The sequence below is a fragment of the Scyliorhinus torazame genome, chromosome 3, assembly GCF_047496885.1.
Source record: "Scyliorhinus torazame isolate Kashiwa2021f chromosome 3, sScyTor2.1, whole genome shotgun sequence".
NCBI lineage: Eukaryota > Metazoa > Chordata > Chondrichthyes > Carcharhiniformes > Scyliorhinidae > Scyliorhinus > Scyliorhinus torazame.
The window spans coordinates 50270036-50293734 of NC_092709.1; the positions used below are offsets into that span (position 1 = coordinate 50270036).

Here is a 23699-nt window from a genome sequence, read left to right on the forward strand (position 1 = left end):
GGTGATGCCTCCCTCACCACCACAGTTTTGGGGGCATTCTTCCCCACTCTCCCTCCAATCTAACATGTGCCAGCCTGGCAGTGCCAATCTGTGCCGGGAGCATGTCCTTCTCCCCCGGGGGCTATATTTAAGTTGGTGCCTCCGGCGGGATCCCACTCGACTGTTTCCCATCTTCACAAACTTGTTGTAAACCTCACCGATGTGGTGGGGCTCTCATTAATTATATTAAAATCCATTCAAATATATTACAATGAGGTTCTCGCCATTTGTGGACAGGAATCTCGTTACATCATCGGCGGTGGGGGGGGGGGGGGGGGGGGGGGGGAATCGGGAACGTGATCCCACTGGTGAGAATCACATTTCCCGACTCGGTGACAATATTTTGTGCCCACGTTGCCATTCTGGCTGATGGCACGTGCAGCTGCAAATCACCCCCATTGACTCCACAGGAGTGGATTTGGTTAGATTGAAAGCTGTCTGCGTGCATATGACTACATCAGCAAACAGTTGCTTTAAAATGTAACATTACTTCTGCTGTAAATTATTTTGTGAAACATATTCATGTTATGAGTTGTGTTGCATTCACCAACTCCTAGCTATTGATAATGTTCAGTGTCCAAATCTTGGATAATAATCGTTTATTTGGCAGTGAGCCTGTCACTGGGTGGTAGTGTGGTTTGCCATCCTTTTAGCCCAGATGTGCCAGTGACTTAAAAATTAATTACAAATTGGTCGAGTTTATACTAAAGCTGCTTTGCTGTGCACAGTTTAGATTAAATATATTGCTGTGTGGTTGCCAATCTGGCTGATTCTGGATCCAATTTTTGACCTACAACACAGCCATGGTGTAACAGAAACTAGTGCTAACATAGGGATTTAGTTAGATTAATTGCTCCATGTAACTTTAGTATTTAAAACTTGGTTTCTTAAAATTTAAATCTTGATTTTCTTCCAGTGCTGATTTTTGGTGCTATACTATATTTTTCCAACAGTAGGTTGGGGTCGTGGTTTGAGGGGGTAGTTGGGGTGAGGGGGGTTGGCGGTGGGAGGAGGTTATATAATCTGGCATCTGGAATTTTCTGCGAGACCTCAATCCAGAAGTTACACACTCAATTATGCTAATTTATGCACCCATTACGATGGCTATTTATATCTGCATTTCCTGCTAATCACATTAATGCACATACAAAAGGGCGTAAACCAACAAGAATCAATGTAAGTAATTGGGACCTGATGAAAATACGGAACTCACAACATATATTTCTTTTTGATATGAGAAAATGTTGTCATAAAGCTATCATTCAGCTAAATGAGGCAGAGTAATGTGGTGTTTCTGCTGAGCTGTGCTGGATGTTTCAACACAATTCAACCAAAATTAGCATAAACCATTGAAGAATTTTAAGTGCAAATTGTATTTTGCACACATTGCGATCTTTTGCGCTAGCTTCAGAAGTAATAGGCTAGAAGCTAACCTTACCCACAAAACTAGTTACACTGTCAAGGCAGACTAATCACCACTGTGAGTTTCCTCTAATTGCTTCTGTTTTCAGGCCTTCGAGGGGCACCAAGAGTTAATCTTTTTTTAGGCTTAAGGACCTAATAGGCAAGTTTTAAAAGCTCTTTTCTTTAGATACTATGAAATTAATGACTGTTTATACCAATGAAGCGAGTAAATGGTTTTGTATTAATTCTCAACACTCGTATTCAGTTATTTAAAATTCTGAGGAATTCTGAGGCAATTAGAGGAAACTCACAATGGTGATTAGTCTGCCTTGACAGTGTAACTAGTTTTGTGGGTAATGTTAGCTTCTAGCCTATTACTTCTGAAGCTAGCGCAAAAGATCGCAATGTGTGCAAAATGCAAGTTGCAATTTGACTGAGGGGAGCTCAGTGAATAGGACCAGGAATATTAAAAGGAATAAAACGGGAAGTAAAAACATTAATGGTAAGCGATGCAGCAGGTTGTTACATGAGGATATGGGTTCAACGACAAGGAAAATTGGGAGAAAAATTAAGAGGAAATATAACTTAGGAGAGGTCACTGATCGAGGTGTTAAGATTCAGAACAGAGGTAAAAAAGCCAACATAAGTGTACTTTACCTGAATGCTCGTAGTATTCAGAATAAGGTAAATGAGTTGATGGCGCAAATCATCATGAATGACTATGATTTAGTGGCCATTACTGAAACATGGTTAAAGGATGGTCACGACTGGGAGTTAAATATCCGAGGGTATCAAACTATTCGGAAGGACAGAGTCGATGGTAAGGGAGGTGGTGTAGCTCTGTTATTTCAGGATGACATCCGGGCAATAGTAAGGGATGACATCGGTGCTATGGAGGATAAGGTTGAATCCATTTGGGTGGAAATCAGGAATAGTAAGGCGAAAAAGTCACTGATAGGAGTAGTCTATAGGCCACCAAATAGTAACGTAATGGTGGGGCAGGCAATAAACAAAGAAATAACTGATGCATGTAGAAATGGTACAGCAGTTATCATGGGGGATTTTAATCTACATGTCGATTGGTTTAACCAGGTCAGTCAAGGCAGCTGTTTCATGTTGCAGCTGTACAGAACTCTGGTACGGCCGCATTTGGAGTATTGCGTACAGTTCTGGTCACCGCATTATAGGAAGGACGTGGAGGCTTTGGAGCGGGTGCAGAGGAGATTTACCAGGATGTTGCCTGGTATGGAGGGAAAATCTTATGAGGAAAGGCTGATGGACTTGAGGTTGTTTTCGTTGGAGAGAAGAAGGTTAAGAGGAGACTTAATAGAGGCATACAAAATGATCAGGGGGTTGGATAGGGTGGACAGTGAGAGCCTTCTCCCGCGGATGGATATGGCTGGCACGAGGGGACATAACTTTAAACTGAGGGGTAATAGATATAGGACGGAGGTCAGAGGTAGGTTCTTTACGCAAAGAGTAGTGAGGCCGTGGAATGACCTACCTGCTACAGTAGTGAACTCGCCAACATTGAGGGCATTTAAAAGTTTATTGGATAAACATATGGATGATAATGGCATAGTGTAGGTTAGATGGCTTTTGTTTCGGTGCAACATCGTGGGCTGAAGGGCCTGTACTGCGCTGTATTGTTCTATGTTCTATGTTCTAAGGCAGCCTTGAGGAGGCGTTTATAGAATGTAATGGAACCTACGAGGGAACAAGCGGTCCTAGACCTGGTCCTGTGTAATGAGACAGGATTAATTCAGGATCTCATAGTTAGGGATCCTCTCGGAAGGAGCGATCACAATATGGTGGAATTTAAAATACAGATGGAGGGCGAGAAGGTAAAATCAAACACTAGTGTTTTGTGCTTAAACAAAGGAGATGACAATGGGATGAGAGAAGAACTAGCTGAGGTAGACTGGGAGCAAAGACTTTATGGTGAAACAGTTGAGGAACAGTGGAGAACCTTCCAAGTGATTTTTCACAGTGCTCAGCAAAGGTTTATACCAACAAAAGGGAAGGACGGTAGAAAGAGGGAAAAATGGGGCTATAAAGGTGAGGACCTTGAGAGGATTGTTATCACTAAGGAGGTAGTGATGGGCAAGCTAATGGGGCTAAAGGTAGACAAGTCTCCTGACCCTGATGGAATGCATCCCAGAGTGCTAAAAGAGATGGCTAGGGAAATTGCAAATGCACTAGTGATAATTTACCAAAATTCACTAGACTCTGGGGTGGTCCCGGCGGATTGGAAATTAGCAAACGTGACACCACTGTTTAAAAAAGGAGGTAGGTAGAAAGCGGGTAATTATAGGCCAGTGAGCTTAACTTCGGTTGTAGGGAAGATGCTGGAATCTATCACCAAGGAAGAAATAGCGAGGCATCTGGATGGAAATTGTCCCATTGGGCAGACGCAGCATGGGTTCATAAAGGGCAGGTCGTGTCTAACTAATTTAGTGGAATTTTTTGAGGACATTACCAGTGCGGTAGATAACGGGGAGGCAATGGATGTGGTATATCTGGATTTCCAGAAAGCCTTTGACAAGGTGCCACACAAAAGGTTGCTGCATAAGATAAAGATGCATGACATTAAGGGGAAAGTAGTAGCATGGATAGAGGATTGGTTAATTAATAGAAAGCAAAGAGTGGGGATTAATGGGTGTTTCCCTGGTTGGCAATCTGTAGCTAGTGGTGTCCCTCAGGGATCAGTGTTGGGCCCACAATTGTTCACAATTTACATAGATGATTTGGAGTTGGGGACCACGTGCAATGTGTCCAGGTTTGCAGATGACACTGAGATGAGTGGTAAAGCAAAAAGTGCAGAGGATACTGGAAGTCTGCAGAGGGATTTGGATAGGCTAAGTGAATGGGCTAGGTCTGGCAGATGGAATACAATGTTGACAAAATTAGGTTATCCATTTTGGTAGGAATAACAGCAAAAGGGATTATTATTTAAATGATAAAATATTAAAACATGCTGCTGTGCAGAGAGACCTGGGTGTGCTTGTGCATGAGTCGCAAAACATTGGTTTACAGGTGCAAAAGGTGAATGGAAGGCAAATGGAATTGTGTCCTTCATTGCTAGAGGGATGGAGTTTAAGACTAGGGAGGTTATGCTGCAATTGTATAAGGTGTTAGTGAGGCTACACCTGGAGTATTGTGTTCAGTTTTGGTCTCCTTACTTGAGAAAGGACGTACTGGCACTGGAGGGTGTGCAGAGGAGATTCACTAGGTTAATCCGAGAGTTGAAGGGGTTGGATTACGAGGAGAGGTTGAGTAGACTGGGACTGTACTCGTTGGAATTTAGAAGGATGAGGGGGGATCTTATAGAAACATATAAAATTATGAAGGGAATAGATAGGATAGATGCGGGCAGGTTGTTTCCACTGGTGGGTGAAAGCAGAACTAGGGGGCATAGCCTCAAAATAAGGGGAAGTAGATTTAGGACTGAGTCTAGGAGGAACTTCTTCACCCAAATGGTTGTGAATCTATGGAATTCCTTGCCCAGTGAAGCAGTAGAGGCTCCTTCATTAAATGTTTTTAAGATAAAGATAGATAGTTTTTTGAAGAATAAAGGGATTCAGGGTTATGGTGTTCTGGCCGGAAAGTGGAGCTGAGTCCACAAAAGATCAGCCATGATCACATTGAATGGTGGAGCAGGCTCGAGGGGCCAGATGGCCTACTCCTGCTCCTAGTTCTTATGTTACTCGAGGTGATGGACTAAACACTGGTTAATAATGCAGAATTTTTGTGATTATCCCATTTTTAGATGTATTAATTAAACTTGCATCATAATAATAATCTTTATTAGTGCCACAAGTAGGCTTACATTAAAACTGCGACAAAGTTACTGTAAAAAGCCCCTAGTCGCCATACCCTGGCGTCTGTTCGGATACACAGAGGGAGAATTCAGAATGCCCAATTCACCTAACAAGCACGTCTTTAGGGACTTGTGGGAGGAAATCGGAGCATCCGGAGGACACCCATGCAGACACGGGAGAACGTGCAAACTCCACACAGACAGTGACCCAAAACGGGAATCGAGCCCGGGCCACTGGCGCTGTGACGCAACAGTGCTAACGACTACTACTGAGCCACCCTCCCACGCCACCACTCTTAAATATATCAAGGAATATTTGGAATGCAAAATTTTTGAAAAACAATTACATTGGAAACAGCTTAACCAATTGCATTAATTCATGACAGATTTGAGTTTGGCAATATGCAGATAAATTACAACAAAATCATGAGAGAACAACACCACTTTCTGAACCTAGTGCAAATTTGAGTGCAATTTTTCCTGGACCACCACTTGCACTTTTAGCAGACATGTTTAGGAACATTAAATCTTGGAAGGTTTTCAATTGTAGGCATGACTTATGCTGTTGCCATAAAAATGCATTATTCCCATAAACATAATTTGTAGCGCAGGGCTCAAGATTGCTTTATAAAATTGCTCCAAAATGTCAATAAAACATCTTAAAGTGGCAGGGGTTATTTTTGCACACATTTTGATCAGCATAATTGCGTGGACATTTGAATGAATTGTTCTTTAGCTTGAAAGCGGCACCATTTATAACAAGGTGACATGTATTTGTGGGAAGAAATCAATGGATTGGCATAAAAGAAGAAGGAAATTTAGGCATAGCATAATAATGTGGAAGACACTTGAGTCTCCTTGATCTTCCACAGCAACTATTTGAATATACCCTAATTATTTGTATATTCAGATTCAATACACAGGAATTTTCCAGTTCAATGTTCATTGTCATATAGGCCATATCTTGATGCCACCTACCGGTCGAATAGATATTGCAGGCACATCAAGCACAATGGAGGGGAAATCTGTTCATGGAAGAAGAGCTACACAGACTTTCATCGATTTACCATAGGAGATAGTGTATGAGCCACTCCCTGCACGGTTCTTAACATTCTTCATAGTTATAGCGTTGAAGAATGACCATGCAGGTAGTGACTTGCTCTACTGCCTCTCTCTCTCTCTCTCAAAAACTCTTTCAAATAATTAAGCTCCCAGTGTGGCACAGAATTAAACCAGTTCTGAGTATTCTGTGCTTCGGTATCTATGCTTTCTTTGCATTAATCTGGATTTGAGAACTTTTGTAGCGCAGGGCTACAAACCCATAAACCAAAAAATACCTCTGGAAAAAATTGATTGGTAGTCCAGTTCTAAAGTTTTAACACATGCTCCATGAATATAAATAGCACCTCAGAAAGACTTTCATAGCCGTATTATGGATAAAGAATAAAATAGTTGAAGCTTATAACCTGTTGTCCTTTTCAGCTACTAACTGGAAGTTTGAATTTATTTTGAAGTGTCATTGGCCTTTGGAGATTGTAATAAATGAAATGCAAAGCTAAATAATGATTCCAAATCATTGGTTTATTTTGCAGTGAAGGTAAATTGGCTGAGACACTGCAGGAAAGCCGAAGCCGCTGGAGATCCATCCGGATCATGTACCTCACTATGTTCCTTAGTAGTATAGGTAGGTATTACACTAAGAGCTAATCACTGAGACAAAATGTAAAAGTTTAATTTTAGGCATAAAGATTAATTGTTGCAAAACTGGATTATATTTGAATTGAATTACCTTTTAACTCCACTCCAGTTGAGCGCAAATATCTAGGCTGACATTCCAGTGCAGTACTAAGGCAGTATTCTATTGCCAGAGTACTTTTGTGTGAGATATTGAACTGAGACCCAGTCTGTCTTTTTAAGTAGACATAAAAGAGCCAACCATTCCAGGCACTGCTTCTCATCCCTATTTGTAAAGGTGCTTAAAAAAAGAGCAGGGGGGGGGGGTTATCACTGGTGTCATGATCAATGTTTATCCCTTTTCAAATCACTAAAGAAATTCCCAGTATATCTGCTCGTTACCACACTGCTGTTTGTGTAAATTGACCACTGCTTTTCCTAAAAAAATCTGTGACCTTAGGACAGCAAATACATTTAAGTATTATGTACTCATAGTCATTCAACTTTACTACGAATGTATTACATAATTGCTAGTAAAAATCTGCTTTCCAAAATCCATTAAGTTAATACTTTTCATTTAGCATTTCATTTCCCTCCTGCCCTGCCTATTTTTTTCCCAAAACATGCTGTTCCTGTACCAATTGAGGGAGTGGGCAGACTTTCTGACCCCAGTGCTGCTGTTTAAATGGAGGTGTTTAAGCACGGTGACACAGTGGTTAGCACTGCTGCATCACGCACCGAGGTCCCAGGTTCGATCCCGGCTCTGGGTCACTGACCGTGTGGAGTTTGCACATTCTCCCCGTGTTTTGCATGGGCACAAAGATGTGCAGAGTAGGTGGATTGGCCAAGCTAAATTGCCCCTTAATTGGAAAAAATGAATTGAGTACTCTAAATTTTTTTTTTTTAAATGGAGGTGTTTGAGGCTCGCCTGCCATTTACAATAAAGTCCCGCTCTTAACACACTATGTTCCTGCGTAACCTCATAAAAGGCAAAATTGTGAGAGATGAACAATTAGATTCCAGCAATGTGAGGACAGTGTTGTTTGTGCAATTACTGTACAGCAAATTGCGGTGCAGTATCTGTATACAATAGACTGGGTGGGTGGGGGGTGCTCTCAGTAATAAAAGACATGTATTGAAAATGTTAGAAAGAGACAATCCTAATTCAAGAAAAAAGATGAATCACCTCAAAACTGGCAGGCGAAATTGGTGAACGTTTCAAAGTTGCACAGAGGTGTCGTTGCAGCTCTGGACTGAGGGATTCGGACATTTCCTGGTTGATTGCTCCATTTGGGCTGTACCTCAGCTGCAACCACTGAAGGCACCGTTTCTCACCCCTATCAGAACGGTGGTCAAAAGGGGAATCACATTTCCATGGCCAAGATGCCAAGTGAAGAATCCGCTTCCAAGACTTTGACACCATCTCCCTGCTCAAACGTGTTGAGGTCTCCGCTCTGTCATGGATTCCACCTCCTCGGAGAGAGGGGAAAGAAAACGTGGATAAGCGAACAATTGCTCACAATTGGTGAGGTAGTGTACAAAGGCTTTAGCTTGGGTAAGTGAATACATGAACCAGGATGTGAGGAAAGGCGAGACTTTACTGTATTTCCCCCTCCTCTGCCCACAGCCTTTGGATAAATCCCTAATTGCACAGATGAGGAATTATCTTTGATGCTCTATAACATGTAGATTTCACTTAATTTTGAGCATACAAGCAGAGTAGAATTATTTTCTGACACTTGTTAAAAGGAGTGAGTAACAATATGCACAGGAGCACTAATGTGATCTCAGCATAAGTAGAGCGATGGTTACTGGAGGCAACAGGAAAGGAGATATCAGGCAGGACGTTATTGCTGGATTGCTCTCAGTCAGCATTGCTGAAGGGCAGGAGGTAGATTCAGAGCTGTCAGCACTAAGGCGAGAACATGAAGAGGGAGGAAATCTGTTTTGTTCAAAATCGGTAGCGTAAAGAAAAGGGCTGGATTTTTGCAGATTGGTCTTTAAAAATAGCGAGCAGAGGTTGGACAGGTATGAAACCCAAGATCTGCAGGGCCATTTGAAATTAGTGCTATGTTCAAACAGACCCCATTTTGGCTGTTCTGCAGGCCTTAATCCGCAATGTGAATGTCATGAATTGATTGAGTAGCCTTTAATGCTCTTGAAGGGTGGATAGGTCTGTTTAAGTATCATGATCTGAAGTTTTCTTTGAAATCCACTGCTCTTTAATCTTGGAAGAAAACCTGATATAAGCTGTCAGTGAGAGTTAAAAATAACATTGTCTACTGGACCGCTTTGATTGACAGGCCATCTGATGCAGGTTGGAAAAACATTATCATCTGTTTGTGCAGTTTCAATTGAGTTATCTGTCGATACTTTCAAAGGCTATAATTATGTCATAAATCCTTACCTGAGTTTCAAAAACTATATTTATCTCAGCAGGGGGATGAGACCACAGTTTGATTGACAGTTTAGAGGATGTTAAAGAATTGACTGTCTTTGGTGTGGGTCTGAATATAAATGTATTTATTTTTATAAGAAATTGAACACTTGCGAAAATTTTAAAAGCTGGATTGGGTTTCATGAATTGTTTTTCTTCATTGTCAAGTCTGTATGAGAGATCAGTGATAGATTGTTAGAAGCTCTTGAGTATCCATGGTGGGTACGGGTGAGTGGCAATGAGGTGGGGGGGGGTGTAATGTGTGTTCATGGAGTTAAGTAAAGGGATGTGAGGAGTGAGGACAAGAGGGCCTAACAGCTTCTAAAACAATTGGATGAAGTCCCAGAAACCTGAGACAGATCTTCTACCCAGCCCGCCTCAATACTAGTCTGCCCTCATGGCTACCTAGGATTTTGCTCCTGGGGCCAGTGAGCCAGACTTGATACCGCCCCCACCTTCCTGCAGTGAATATTGAGTCTTAACGGGGCCCTTTTAACCCAAAGTGTTCCTGCTGGGTCAGGGAATTTCTCGACTCAATCTACCCATCTCGGTGGAGGAAATCTGGCCCATGGTGTTAAGATATGAAAGATAAGACTTAGCGATATTCATTTGATTTGTTATGTATTTAAATAACAATGACTAAAACATAAATACCTTTGCTATGAAGAAGGCTGCACTGGCTATATATAGTAATGATCTTTTTTCTGCAGGTTTCTCGATTGTAATGTCTTCAATATGGCCGTTTCTTCTCAAGGTTTGTGACTGTCTTCTTAGTCATTTCATGTTGAACTGCGTAGTTTTGTATGAATCACAATTTTAAGTATGTGTATAATCAAACTGATTTCAGGTCAAGATATTTAAGCACTGGTAGGACCTTTGCATCTAAGTCTGGAAATTGTAGGTTCAAGCCCACTTCCCTACTGAGGGAGAACTGCACTGTTGTGAAATTACCGGGCTGGGTTCTCCATTTGGTAAACTATGTTCTCCTGCCGGAGCTGAATTGCACCAGTTTTATGTTCCTCTTGTGGGGATTTATGCATGGCGTGGAATACGAGGGATTCCCAGAGAATCCCGTTTCAGGCTGCCATCTTTTAAAATATAAATTTAAAGTACCCAATTCATTTCTTTTCCAATTAAGGGGAAACTTAGCGTGGCCAATCCACCTACCGTGCACATCTTTGGGTTGTGGGGGTGAGACCGATGCAAGTGCGAGTAGAATGCAAATTTAATACGGATAGTGACCCAGGGCCGGGATCGAACCCGGGTCCTCGGTGGCATGAGGCAGCAGTGTTAACCACTGCACCACCGTGCAGCTCTTGGGCTGCCACCATGAGCGGGCGGCCCGGGAGCGGGCTCTCACGGCCGGCAATGGCCCCCACCTGAACCCGCCTGCCACACAGGAGCCCCCCACCCCCGGATTGCCTAGGTGCCCCCCCCCACCCCCTTCCCACCCCAGGGACCCCTGTAATAGAAGGGCTCTCCCCAGGGACCCCTGTAATCGGGGCGCTCCCACAAGGATCCCCTGCCTAACGGAAGCTCCTCCACAGACCCTCCCCCACACACAGACCCCTACCTCTGCCTCCACAGACAGACTCTCCCCCAGAAATAGGCCACTGTCTGGAAGCTTGAGAACAGTCCAGACAGGGGCGGTGGAAGCATTATAGCTGTAATACTTACATTGAAGGCGAGCAGCTGTGCCTATATCTGGTTCCTGCAGATCCGCGATCTACAGGCCAATCATAGCTTTCCAGTAGTGGTCTATGATTGACAGCTCATAAAACCCATCTGCAGCTTTGATCCATTCATATTCTTTCAGCTTCAGTGGCCTAAGTGGTGAAACCCCATGTTTGCAAACGTTGACCACATTAGAGGGAGGTAAGTGCAGTGAAATCACATGCTTGAGTGATTGGAATGCACTTAGTGGGCATACATCTCTCTAAGCATAAATTGGAAACCTTCTGCTGCCTAAATTACAAGAATGTAATCAAATGTTAAGTGGAAATGTTATACTGAAGTGCCAAATAGAGATTAAGTAATCTTAGATGGAAAATGTTAGACATCCTTTTTTTAAAATAAACATTTTATTGAGGTATTTTTTGGTATTATAACAACAACACAATAAACAATGTATATGAAACTATAAACATAGTGCAAAAGCCGTCTCCCTCCCTTACAGGTCCCACCTTTATTAACCCCCTACTCTAAGCTAAACTAACCCCCCCCCCTTCCGCTGACGATTAATTTTCCGCGAAGAAGTCGACGAACGGTTGCCACCTCCGGGCGAACCCTAACAGTGACCCTCTCAAGGCAAACTTGATTTTCTCCAAACAGAGAAAGCTAGCCATGTCCGATAGCCAGGTCTCCGACTTTGGGGTCTTTGAGTCCCTCCAAGCTAATAGTATCCGTCTCCGGGCTACCAGGGAAGCAAAGGCCAGAATGTCTGCCTCTTTCTCCTCCTGGATTCCCGGGTCTTCTGAAACCCCAAAAATCGCCACCTCTGGACTCAGCGCCACCCTTGTTTTTAACACTGTGGACATGACATCTGCAAACCCCTGCCAAAATCCCCTAGGCTTTGGAAATGCCCAGAACATGTGGACATGGTTCGCTGGTCCTCCCGCACATTTTGCACACCTGTTTTCCACCCCAAAGAATCTGCTCTTCCGGGCCACTGTCATGTGAGCCTGGTGAACGACCTTAAATTGTATCAGGCTGAGCCTGGCACATGTTGCGGACGCGTTGACTCTACTCAACGTGTCCGCCCATAGACCATCCTCTATCTCCTCCCAGCTCCTCCTCCCACTTGCGCTTCAGCTCCTCGGTCTGCATCTCCTCTGACCCCATAAGTTCCTTGTAAATGTCCGAGACGCTTCCTTCTCCTACCCACCCTCTGGAAACTACCCTGTCCTGAATCCCCCTTAGCGGTAGGAGCAGGAAGGTTGACACCTGTTTACGTAGGAATTCCCGCATCTGCAGATACCTGAATTTGTTTCCCCTCGCCAACCCAAACTTCTCCTCCAGCGCCCTCATACTCGGAAAGTTCCCCTCTATAAACATATCCCCCATCCTCTCAATCCCTGCTCTCCGCCATATCCAGAACCCCCCATCCATACTTCCCGGGGCAAACCGGTGATTATTACAGATTGGGAACCAGACCGATGCTCCCTCTGCTCCCACATGCCTCCTCCATTGTCCCCAGACTCTCAGGGCCGCCACCACCATGGGGCTGGTGGAGTACCGTGCCGGCGGGAACGGCAGAGGCGCAGTTCCCAATGCCCCCAAACTGGTGCCCTTGCGTGAAGCCGCCTCCATACGCTCCCATGCTGACCCCTCCCCCACCACCCACTTCCTGATCATGGCTATATTCACCGCCCAGTAATAGTTACTAAAATTTGGCAGCGCCAGCCCACCCTCTCCCCGACTCCGCTCAAGCATTACCTTCCTTACACGCGGGGTCTTGCCCGCCCAAACAAAGCTAGAGATCACTTTGTTGACCCATTTAAAAAAGGACCGCAAAATAAAGATGGGGAGACATTGAAACACGAACAGGAATCTCGGGAGGACCGTCAGCTAGTGACAACGGGAGCGCGTCCCATCTCCGAAAATCGTCCTTCATTTGGTCTACTAGCCGGGCCAGATTTAATTTATGCAGCCAGTCCCTTTCCCGCGCCAATTGAATGCCTAGGTACCTAAAGCTGCCCCCTACTAATCTAAACGGCAGCTCCCCCAGTCGCCTCTCCTGTCTCCTTGCCTGGACCGCAAACATCTCACTTTTCCCCACATTTAGCTTATACCCCGAAAACCAGCCAAATTCCCCATGAATCCTCATGATATCTTCCATCCCCTCCAATGGGTCCGATACATACAGAAGCAGGTCGTCTGCATAGAGCGAGACTCTGTGCTCCCCCCCCCCCCCCCCCCCCCCCCAGACCAGCCCGTTCCAGCCCCTTGAGACTCTCAGAGCAATTGCCAACGGCTCTATAGCCAGCGCAAACAACAGTGGGGAGAGGGGGCATCCCTGTCTCGTCACCTGGTGCAGTCTAAAATAGTCCGATGTTGTCCTATTCGTCAGTACGCTTGCCACAGGAGCCTGATACAGCAATCTGACCCAGTCAATAAAGCCCCGCCCAAATCCAAACCGTCCCAGTACCTCCCACAGTTAATCCCATTCTACCCGATCAAAAGCCTTTTCTGCATCCATTGCGATCACTACCTCCACCTCCCTACCTTCAGGGGGCATCATGATCACAATGAACAGCCTTCTTACATTGGCCACCAACTGCCTACCCTTAACAAACCCCATCTGGCCCTCCCCAATAAAGGCCGGAACACAATCCTCAATCATGGAGGACTAAATTTTGGCCAGCAGTTTGCCGTCCACATTCAACAGGGATATCAGTCTGTAGGACCCACACAGCTCCGGGTTCTTATCCCGCTTCAGAATCAGCGAAATCGTGGCCTGTGACATCGTCGGGCGCAGCACCCGTCTTTCCCTTGCCTCATTGAACATCCTCATCAACACCGGCCCCAATATCCCAGAGAACGTTTCATAAAACTCCACTGGGTACCCGTCCGGCCCCAGGGCTTAACCCGCCTGCATGGCCTTCAGACCCTCTACTATCTCTTCCAACCCGATCGGGGACCCCAGCCCTTCTACCAGCTCCCCGTCCACCTTTGGGAAATTCAGCCCCCCGAAGAAGTGCCTCACCCCCTCCGGCCCATAGGGGGTTCCGACCTATACATCCTACTGTAGAAATCCCTAAACGCCTTATTCACCCCTGCTGAATCTCCAACCAGGTTCCCATCTCCGTCATTTACTCTCCCTGGCTGCCTCCCTCTTTCTAAGCTGCTGTGCAAGCATTCTGCTGGCCTTCTCTCCATACTCCTAGATCTCCCCCCTCACCTTTCTCAGCTGCTCCACCGCCCTCCCTGTGGTTAACAAGCCGAACTCCGCCTTTAGCCCCCGCCATTCTCTTAAAAGCACTGCCTCTGGGGTCTCCACATACCTCCTATCGATCTGTAGTATCTCCTTAACCAGTCGGTCCGTCTCTGCCCTGTCCACCTTCTCCCTATGGGCCCGTATCGCGATCAGCTCCCCTCTGACCACCGCCTTCAGTGCTTCCCAGACCATCGCTGCTGAAATTACCCCCATGTCGTTGACCTGCAGGTAGTTCTGAATATATTTCCTCAGCCGCTCGCAAACCTCTTTGTCGGCCAAAAGTCCCACATCTAACCTCCAGTGCGGGTGCTGGTTACTGTCTTTACTAACCTGAAGGTCAACCTAGTGCGGAGCGTGGTCTGAGATTGTGATCGCCGAGTACCCGTGTCCACCACCCCTGCCAGTAAGGCCCTGCTCAAAATGAAGAAATTGATCCGGGAGTACACTTTATGCACGTGTGAGTAGAAGAAGAACTCCTTCACCCTCGGCTGCCCAAATCTCCATGGATCCACCCCCCCACCCCCATCTGCTCCATGAACCCTTTTAATCCCTTTGCCATTGCTGGCACCCTGCCCATTTTCGAGCTTGACCGGTCAAAGCCAGGGTCAATAACTGTTGAAGTCCCCTCCCATGACCAACCTGTGCGAGTCCAGGTCTGGTATCTTCCCCAGCATCCTCTTTATAAACTCCACATCATCCCAATTTGGCACGTACACATTTACTAATACCACCTGCACCCCCTCCAGTTTCTCACTGACCATAATGTACCGACCTCCCACATCCGGAACTATTCTACCTGCCTCAAACACCACTCGCTTATTGATCAGGATCCCGACCTCTCTAGTCTTAGAATCCAGTCCCGAGTGAAAGACCTGACTGACCCAGCCTTTCCTCAATCTAATCATGTCAGTTACTCGAAGGTGCGTCTCCTGCAACATTACCATGTCCGCCTTCAGTCCCCTAAGATGCGTGAACACACGTGCCTTCTTGACCGGCCCATTTAACCCTCGAACATTCCAGGTGATCAGCCTAGTTGGGGGGCTCATTGCCCCCCCCCTTCGCTGATCAACCATCCCCTTTTTTTGGTCCCGCCTCCAGCCCATGCTCCGCACCTCCACCGGCCCGCCCCCAGGCAGCATGTTAGACATCCTTAATAGTGACTTGATTAAGATTGTTTTTAACATGCTTCGATGATATATACAGAAAGTTGCTTATAAAATTGTTACATGCTTCTTTACTGCAGGTGGATAAGACCGCAGATACCAGTTTTCTTGGATGGGTCATTGCTGCTTACAGCCTGGGCCAGATGGTTGCTTCCCCACTGTTTGGTGCATGGTCAAATTACAGACCAAGAAGAGAACCTCTTATTATATCTATTTTTATTAATGTTTCAGCGAACATACTTTACGGCTATGTACATGCCTTTCCAGCACATAATAAGTACTATATGCTGCTTAGTCGAGCATTTATTGGATTTGGAGCAGGTAAGAGCTCATGTGAAAGAAACACAAGTAGAATATTGAGAATTTTGGCATAATGGACAAATTTAAGGGTAATGACTAAGTTTACTGGGTTATACCCATATTCTGATAACATTGTAAACTTAAATACATATAGCAACAGGATCACTTTAAAAAAACTTACATTGTTCTGCTAAAATGTCTCTTGAAACAATTATCATTCCACCTGGCTTACTCAGTTTTCTATATATCACCAGTGCCCAGTCAGCTACAAAAGTAATTTCCCCCACTAATCAATTATCAAATTCTTCGCTCATGATCTTCTGAGATGGTTCTGCATACAAGTTGGATCTTTAGGTGTTGTGAGTAATTTTTGAAATGAAAGTCCTTCTTAGCATTGTGCAGCTGAGATTGCTGTTCTTACAGCTATTTTACAGAGTGAAATACATTCTTGGTGTGAATGAAGGACGCTGTGCCTGTTTTTAAACATGGCAGGTGATTCTTACAGTCCGGTCAAGAATTAGATAATTTGCATTAATGTTGGGATTCATCTGAAGTTTTGATCTGATTCCGTTGATGTGTTATTTCCTGTTTGATTAGGGAATCGTTTTTTTCTTCAATAAACAATTTGCATGCCTTTTCATCTCTTCCCCTCTGTTGCCATTGTATTTACCTTGCTGTACAAGTTCTGACAACAGTGAGTCTTGATGAAGCTCAGGGATAGATTCATAGATGTTTACAACCCAGAAGGAGGCCATTCGGCCCATCGTATCCACGTCGGCCAACAAAGATCTGACTACACAAATCCCATTTTCCAGGGCTTGGTCCATAACCCTGGGAGTTTTGACAGTGCAAGTGAATATCTAAACACTTCTTAAATGTTAGAGTGTTTCTGACTCAACTGCCCTTTGAAGCAGTGAGTTCCAGACTCTTACCACCCTCTGGATGAAAAGGTTTCTCCTCGGCTCCCTTCTTAGCCTTCTACCTCTTAACTTAAATCTATGACCCCTGGTTATTGAACCCTCTACTAATGGAAAAATTGCCCGCCTCTCCACCCCATCTGTGCCGCTTGTAATCTTATAAATCTCTATCACGTTCCCTCTTACCTTCGCTGCTCCAAGGAAAACAGCCCCAGCCTATCCAATCTTTCCTCATAGCTCAGGCCCTCCAGGCCAGGCAGCATCCTGGTAAATCTCCTCTGCACCTTCTCCACTGCATTCACAACCTTCCTATAATGTGACCAGGACTACACACAGCGCTTCAGTTGTGGCCTGACTGGCATTTTATACAGTTCCAGCATGACCTCCCCGCTCTTGTATTCTATGCCTTGGCTAATAAAGGCAAGTATCCCATGTGCCTTTTAACGATCTTATCTACCTTCCCTGCCATCTTCAAGGATCTGTGGATATGCACTCCAAGGTCCCTCTGATTTTTCAGTACTTTCCTGGGTCCTACCATTTATACAGTAAACCTTTGCCTTGTTAGCCCTCCCCTCGTGCATTACCTCACACTTTTCCGGGTGGAATTCCTTTTGCCATTGCTCTGCCCACCTGACCAGTCCATTGATATCCTCCTGCAGTCTATGGGTATCTTCCTCACTATCTACCACCCTACCAATTTTAGTGTCATATTCAAACTTCTTGATCATACCCCCTACGTTTAAGTCCAAATCATTAATGTATACCACAAATAGCACCGAGCCCTGCAGAACCCCATTGGAAATAGACTTACAGTCACAGAAACATCCCCTACCACATCCTGTGCTTCCTGCCTCTCAGCCCTACATGTGTGCAAATGGTTGAAGGTGGCAAGGCAGGTTGAGAAAGTGATTTATAAAGATATTTGGGATCCTGGGCTTTATAGAGAGAGCAGAGAGTTGAAAAGCACAGCAGATGGTGAAATTTGAATTAAAAAATATCTGCAATTGGGCAGCACGGTGGCGCAGTGGATAGCACAGCTGCCTCACGGCGCCGAGGTCCCAGGTTCGATCCCAGCTCTGGGTCACTGTCCGTGTGGAGTTTACACATTCTCCCGGTGTTTGTGTGGGCTTCGCCCCCACAACCCAAAGATGTGCAGGATAGGTAGATTGGCCGCGCTGAATTTCCCCTTAATTGGAAAAAATGAATTGGGTACTCTATATATTTTTTAAAATATCTGCAATTAAAAATCTAATGATGGCCATGAAGCCATTATGGATAGTCGTAAAAACCCATCTGGTTCACAACTGTCCTTGAGGAAAAGAAATCTGCCTTCCTTACCCGGTCTGGCCTACATGTGATAAACAGCAATGTGGTTGACTCTTAAATTCCCTCTGAAATAGCCTCGCATACCATTCAGTTCCACGGCAATTAGGGATGGGCAAAAAATGGTGCCCCCCCCAAACCCTCCCGTGTTGTAACCATCCCATGTTTCTATATTGCTGTTTGTAGGAGCTGAATGTGCACAAAACATTCTACATTATAACAGTGAATACATTTCAAAAATTGATTGGAAAATATTTGGAACATCCTGAGATTATGAAAGGCTCTAATATAAATGCAAGGTTTCTTTCTTTAAGAGCATTTGCATTTTATCACAGAGGCACTTTTTTTTTAAAGAAATGAATAGCACTTTTATTTTGTGCTATAGCAATACAGCTTTATTAAACAAAACATTTTGTTTATTTGTGAAGTTTGCAAAGGTTATTATGATAGACGACAGGGTTTAGATAAAGCTTACGGAGGTTGACATCCTGATTAACCAGAAACAAAAATTTCAGTAAAAAATTCAATGTATTACTATATTTAATTAGGAACGATCAGAATTTAACTTCAGATTTTTAATCTTTTAAGTTGATTTTAGAATTTGATAATACACAGTGTGATTAATTGGAAGTCACACCTCTCAGTTTAAATACAACTTTAGAGTTGGGCAGTTCAGGGACAGGAGTGTATGATTGTGAGTCGGACAAGTATGGAGATCCAGAATGTAGTGATGGAGGAGTCTGAGCCCTTGACTTTGATCAACAGGCATAAGGTACTTGCAACTTGTGTGGGTGAGAACAAGGAATGTGCAGTATGATGAGCAAACTGATTATGGTCCTCTGGTACAGGATGCCATTTGAGTCAGGGGGAGGGGGAGTGAAAAGAAATGTGGTCATGATAGGACACTATGGTCCGTGGATAGTTACTGCTCTCTGCAACTGTGACCAGAGGTTGTGTTGTCTGCCCTAACCGTGACAGGTTAAAAACATCTCCCTATCATTTGAGGTAAACTTGGAGTGTGTGTAAAATGTAGAACTGGGAATCAAGTTCTGTTGAGAGAATTTCAGGAATTATTGTCCACATTCAAATACAGGACCTCAAAGATAATAATCTATGGATTGTTACCTGAGCCACACACCAATTAGCATAGGGTCAAGCACTTAGAAATTAAATGTGTGACTCAAAGGGTCATGTATGAAGAAGGGGTTTCAATATCATGAGGGCGGTATGGTAGCACAGTGGTTAGCACTGTTGATTCACAGCTCCAAGATCCCAGGCTTGGTCACTGTCTGTGCGGAGTATGCACACTCTCCCCGTGTCTGCTCCGGTTTCCTCCCACAGTCCAAAGATGTGTGGGTTAGGTGGATTGGCCGTGCTAAATTGCCCTTAGTGTCCAAAAAGGTTAGGTGGGGTTACTGGGTTACGGGGATAGGGTGGAGGTGTGGCCTTAAGTAAGGTGCTCTTTTCAAGGGCCAGTGCAGACTCGATGGGCCGAATGGCCTCCTTCTGCACTGTAAATTCTATGATTCAGTACGTGGGCAAGCGGGATCTGTTCTGTTGGGATTGAATCTTAAACTAGGTTGGTATCAGGATCCTGGCAAACTGTAGAACTAGGACTGTAGTTGACGTATTAAACCAAAAGAGACGATGGGAGGGTTCAGATGAAGGGAGATTTAGAATTCTAAAGAGAAAAGTTCAGACAATTTCACAGTGTAGCGATTTGGATAAAGCCAAGCAGAGTGGAAAAGAAACGGATGGAACTTTGGAATATTGCGCACAATTATGGTCACCACACTACCAGAAGGATGTGGAGGCTTTGGAGAGGGTGCAAAGAAGTTTTACCAGGTCTGGAGGGTGTTAGCTTTGCGGAGAGAATGAATAGACTCGGACTGTTTTCATTAGAAAAACGGAGGTTGAGGGGTGACCTGATAGAGGTCCATAAGATTATGAGGGGCATGGATAGAGTGGATGGGCAGGCACTCTTTCCCAGGGTGGAGGGGTCAGTCACCAGAGGCCATTGGTTTAAGGTCTGTGGGGCAAATTTTAGAGGAGATGTACGAGGCAGGTTTTGTATGCAGAGGGTGGTGAGTGCCTGGAACGCTTGCCAGGGGAGGTTGTGGAAGCAGATACATTAACGGTGTTCAAAAGGCATCTTGACAAGCACATGGATAGGATGGGTGTAGAGGGATATGGTACAAGGAAGTGCTGAGTGTTTTGGCTAAGGGTGGTATCATGACCGGACAGGCTTGAAGGGCTGAAGTGCCTGTTCCTGTGCTGTATTGTTCTTTGTTGAATGGGAATAGTGCATCAAGGAATATAAAAACGTATTGAAAGAGCATTTGCAAGTGAATAAAATGAAGGAGAGTAGCTAAAGTTGATCCCTTAGAAGCAGAGTCAAGAGAAATTAGCGTGGGGAATGTGGAAATGGTAGAGACATTGGCAGGAATTCTCCAGTCGTTCACGCTGTTGGGATTTTCTGGTCCCGCCGGCAGCGCACCCCTTCCCATAGGTTTCCCGCAGCATGGGGTAGCTTCAATGGAAATTCCCATTGACAGTGGTGGGAGCAGAGAACCCCGCTGCCAGCAAATGATGCACTGCATCCTGTTGCCAAGAAACACATGACTGGGAGGCTGGAGAGGGAGGGGGGGGGAAAGAAAATAGAGAACTGAAAATAGTGAACTACGCATCAGTTGTTGTGAAAATGCTGAGATGTATTATTTTTTTTTAATAAATATTTTATTGAAAATTTTTGGTCAACCAACACAGTACATTGTGCATCCTTTACACAACATTATAACAATACAGATAATAATGACCTTTTTTATATAAACAAAAAACAACAAATAAATAAATATTAAATAACAAAAATGAAAACTAGCCCTAATTGGCAACTGCCTTGTCACAGGCTATACCCCCCCCCCCCCCCCCCCATCCCTCCCCCACCCCCCCCCCCCCCACCCCAAGTCCTGGGCTGCTGCTGCTGCCTTCTTTTTTCCCCCATCTATCTTTCCGCAAGATATTCGACGAACGGTTGCCACCGCCTGGTGAACCCTTGAGCCGACCCCCTTAGGACGAACTTAATCCGCTCTAGCTTTATGAACCCCGCCATATCATTTATCCAGGTCTCCACCCCCGGGGGCTTGGCTTCTTTCCACATTAGCAATATCCTGCGCCGGCTACTAGGGACGCAAAGGCCAAAACATCGGCCTCTCTCGCCTCCTGCACTCCCGGCTCTTGTGCAACCCCAAATATAGCCAACCCCCAGCTTGGTTCGACCCGGACTCCTACTACTTTTGAAAGCGCCTTTGTCACCCCCACCCAAAACCCCTGTAGTGCCGGGCATGACCAAAACATATGGGTATGATTCGCTGGGCTTCTCGAACACCTCGCACACCTATCCTCCACCCCAAAAAATTTACTGAGCCGTGTTCCAGTCATATGTGCCCTGTGTAATACCTTAAACTGAATCAGGCTTAGCCTGGCGCACGAGGACGACGAGTTTACCCTGTTTAGGGCATCTGCCCACAGCCCCTCCTCGATCTCCTCCCCTAGCTCTTCTTCCCATTTCCCTTTTAGTTCGTCCACCGTAGTCTCCCCTTCGTCCCTCATTTCCCTATATATATCCGACACCTTACCATCCCCCACCCATTTCTTTGAGATGACTCTGTCCTGCACCTCTTGTGTCGGGAGCTGCGGGAATTCCCTCACCTGTTGCCTCGCAAAAGCCCTCAATTGCATGTACCTGAATGCATTCCCTTGGGGCAACCCATATTTCTCGGTCAGCGCTCCCAGACTTGCGAACTTCCCGTCCACAAATAGATCTTTCAGTTGCGTTATTCCTGCTCTTTGCCACATTCCATATTCCCCATCCATTCCCCCCGGGGCAAACCTATGGTTGTTTCTTATCGGGGACCCCCCCAATGCTCCGGTCTTTCCCCTATGTCGTCTCCACTGTCCCCAAATCTTCAGTGTAGCTACCACCACCGGGCTCGTGGTGTAGTTCCTCGGTGAGAACGGCAATGGGGCTGTCACCATAGCCTGCAGGCTGGTCCCCCTACAGGACGCCCTCTCTAATCTCTTCCACGCCGCTCCCTCCTCCTTTCCCATCCACTTACTCACCATTGAAATATTAGCGGCCCAATAATACTCACTTAGGCTCGGTAATGCCAGCCCCCCCCTATCCCTACTACGCTGTAAGAATCCCTTCCTCACTCTCGGAGTCTTCCCGGCCCAAACAAAACCCATGATGCTCTTTTCCATCCTTTTAAAAAAAGCCTTCGTGATCACCACCGGGAGGCACTGAAACACAAAGAGGAATCTCGGGAGGACCACCATCTTAACCGCCTGCACCCTCCCTGCCATTGACAGTGCTACCATATCCCATCTCTTGAAATCTTCCTCCATCTGTTCCACCAACCGCGTTAAATTTAGCCTGTGCAATGTGCCCCAATTCTTAGCTATCTGGATCCCCAGGTAACGAAAGTCTCTTGTTACCTTCCTCAACGGTAGGTCTTCTATTTCTCTACTCTGCTCCCCTGGATGCACCACAAACAGCTCACTCTTCCCCATGTTCAATTTATACCCTGAAAAATCCCCAAACTCCCCAAGTATCCGCATTATTTCTGGCATCCCCTCCGCCGGATCCGCCACATATAGTAGCAGATCATCCGCATATAAAGATACCCGGTGTTCTTCTCCTCCCCTAAGTATTCCCCTCCATCTCTTGGAACCTCTCAGCGCTATCGCCAGGGGCTCAATCGCCAGTGCAAACAGTAATGGGGACAGAGGACATCCCTGCCTTGTCCCTCTATGGAGCCGAAAATATGCCGATCCCCGTCCATTCGTGACCACACTCGCCACTGGGGCCCTATACAACAGCTGCACCCATCTAACATACCCCTCTCCAAAACCAAATCTCCTCAACACCTCCCACAGATAATCCCATTCCACTCTATCAAATGCTTTCTCGGCATCCATCGCCACTACTATCTCCGTTTCACCCTCTGGTGGGGCCATCATCATTACCCCTAACAGCCTCCGTATATTCGTGTTCAGCTGTCTCCCCTTCACAAACCCAGTTTGGTCCTCGTGAACCACCCCCGGGACACATTCCTCTATTCTCATTGCCATTACCTTGGCCAGGACCTTGGCATCCACATTTAGGAGGGAAATTGGTCTGTAGGACCCGCATTGTAGCGGATCCTTTTCCTTCTTTAAGAGAAGCGATATCGTTGCTTCAGACATAGTCGGGGGCAGTTGTCCCCTTTCCTTTGCCTAGTTAAAGGTCCTCGTCAGTACCGGGGCGAGCAAGTCCAAATACTTTCTGTAAAATTCAACTGGGAATCCGTCCGGTCCCGGGGCCTTTCCCGTCTGCATGTTCCTAATTCCTTTCACCACTTCTTCTACCGTGATCTGTGCTCCCAGTCCCACCCTTTCCTGCTCTTCCACCTTGGGAATTTCCAGCCGATCCAAAAAATCCATCATTCTCTCCCTCCCATCCGGGGGTTGAGCTTCATACAATTTTTTATAAAATGTCTTGAACACTTCATTCACTCTCTCCACCCCCCGCTCCATCTCTCCTTCCTCATCCCTCACTCCCCCTATTTCCCTCGCTGCTCCCCTTTTCCTCAATTGGTGTGCCAGCAATCTGCTCGCCTTCTCCCCATATTCATACTGTACACCCTGC

The 23699-nt window shown here is 45.5% G+C and overlaps 1 protein-coding gene across 2 annotated transcripts in view; it reads left to right on the plus strand.

The window, feature by feature from the left end:
* The window catches only part of mfsd8 (major facilitator superfamily domain containing 8), a 108805-nt gene that overhangs the window by 14588 nt on the left and 70518 nt on the right, over window positions 1-23699 (plus strand). For both annotated transcript variants that reach the window (XM_072495664.1, XM_072495667.1), the window contains exons 2-4: window positions 6856-6947; window positions 10085-10128; window positions 15554-15794. In XM_072495664.1, the coding sequence (XP_072351765.1) occupies window positions 6856-6947; window positions 10085-10128; window positions 15554-15794 (377 nt within the window). The remainder of the gene's footprint in view (window positions 1-6855; window positions 6948-10084; window positions 10129-15553; window positions 15795-23699) is intronic.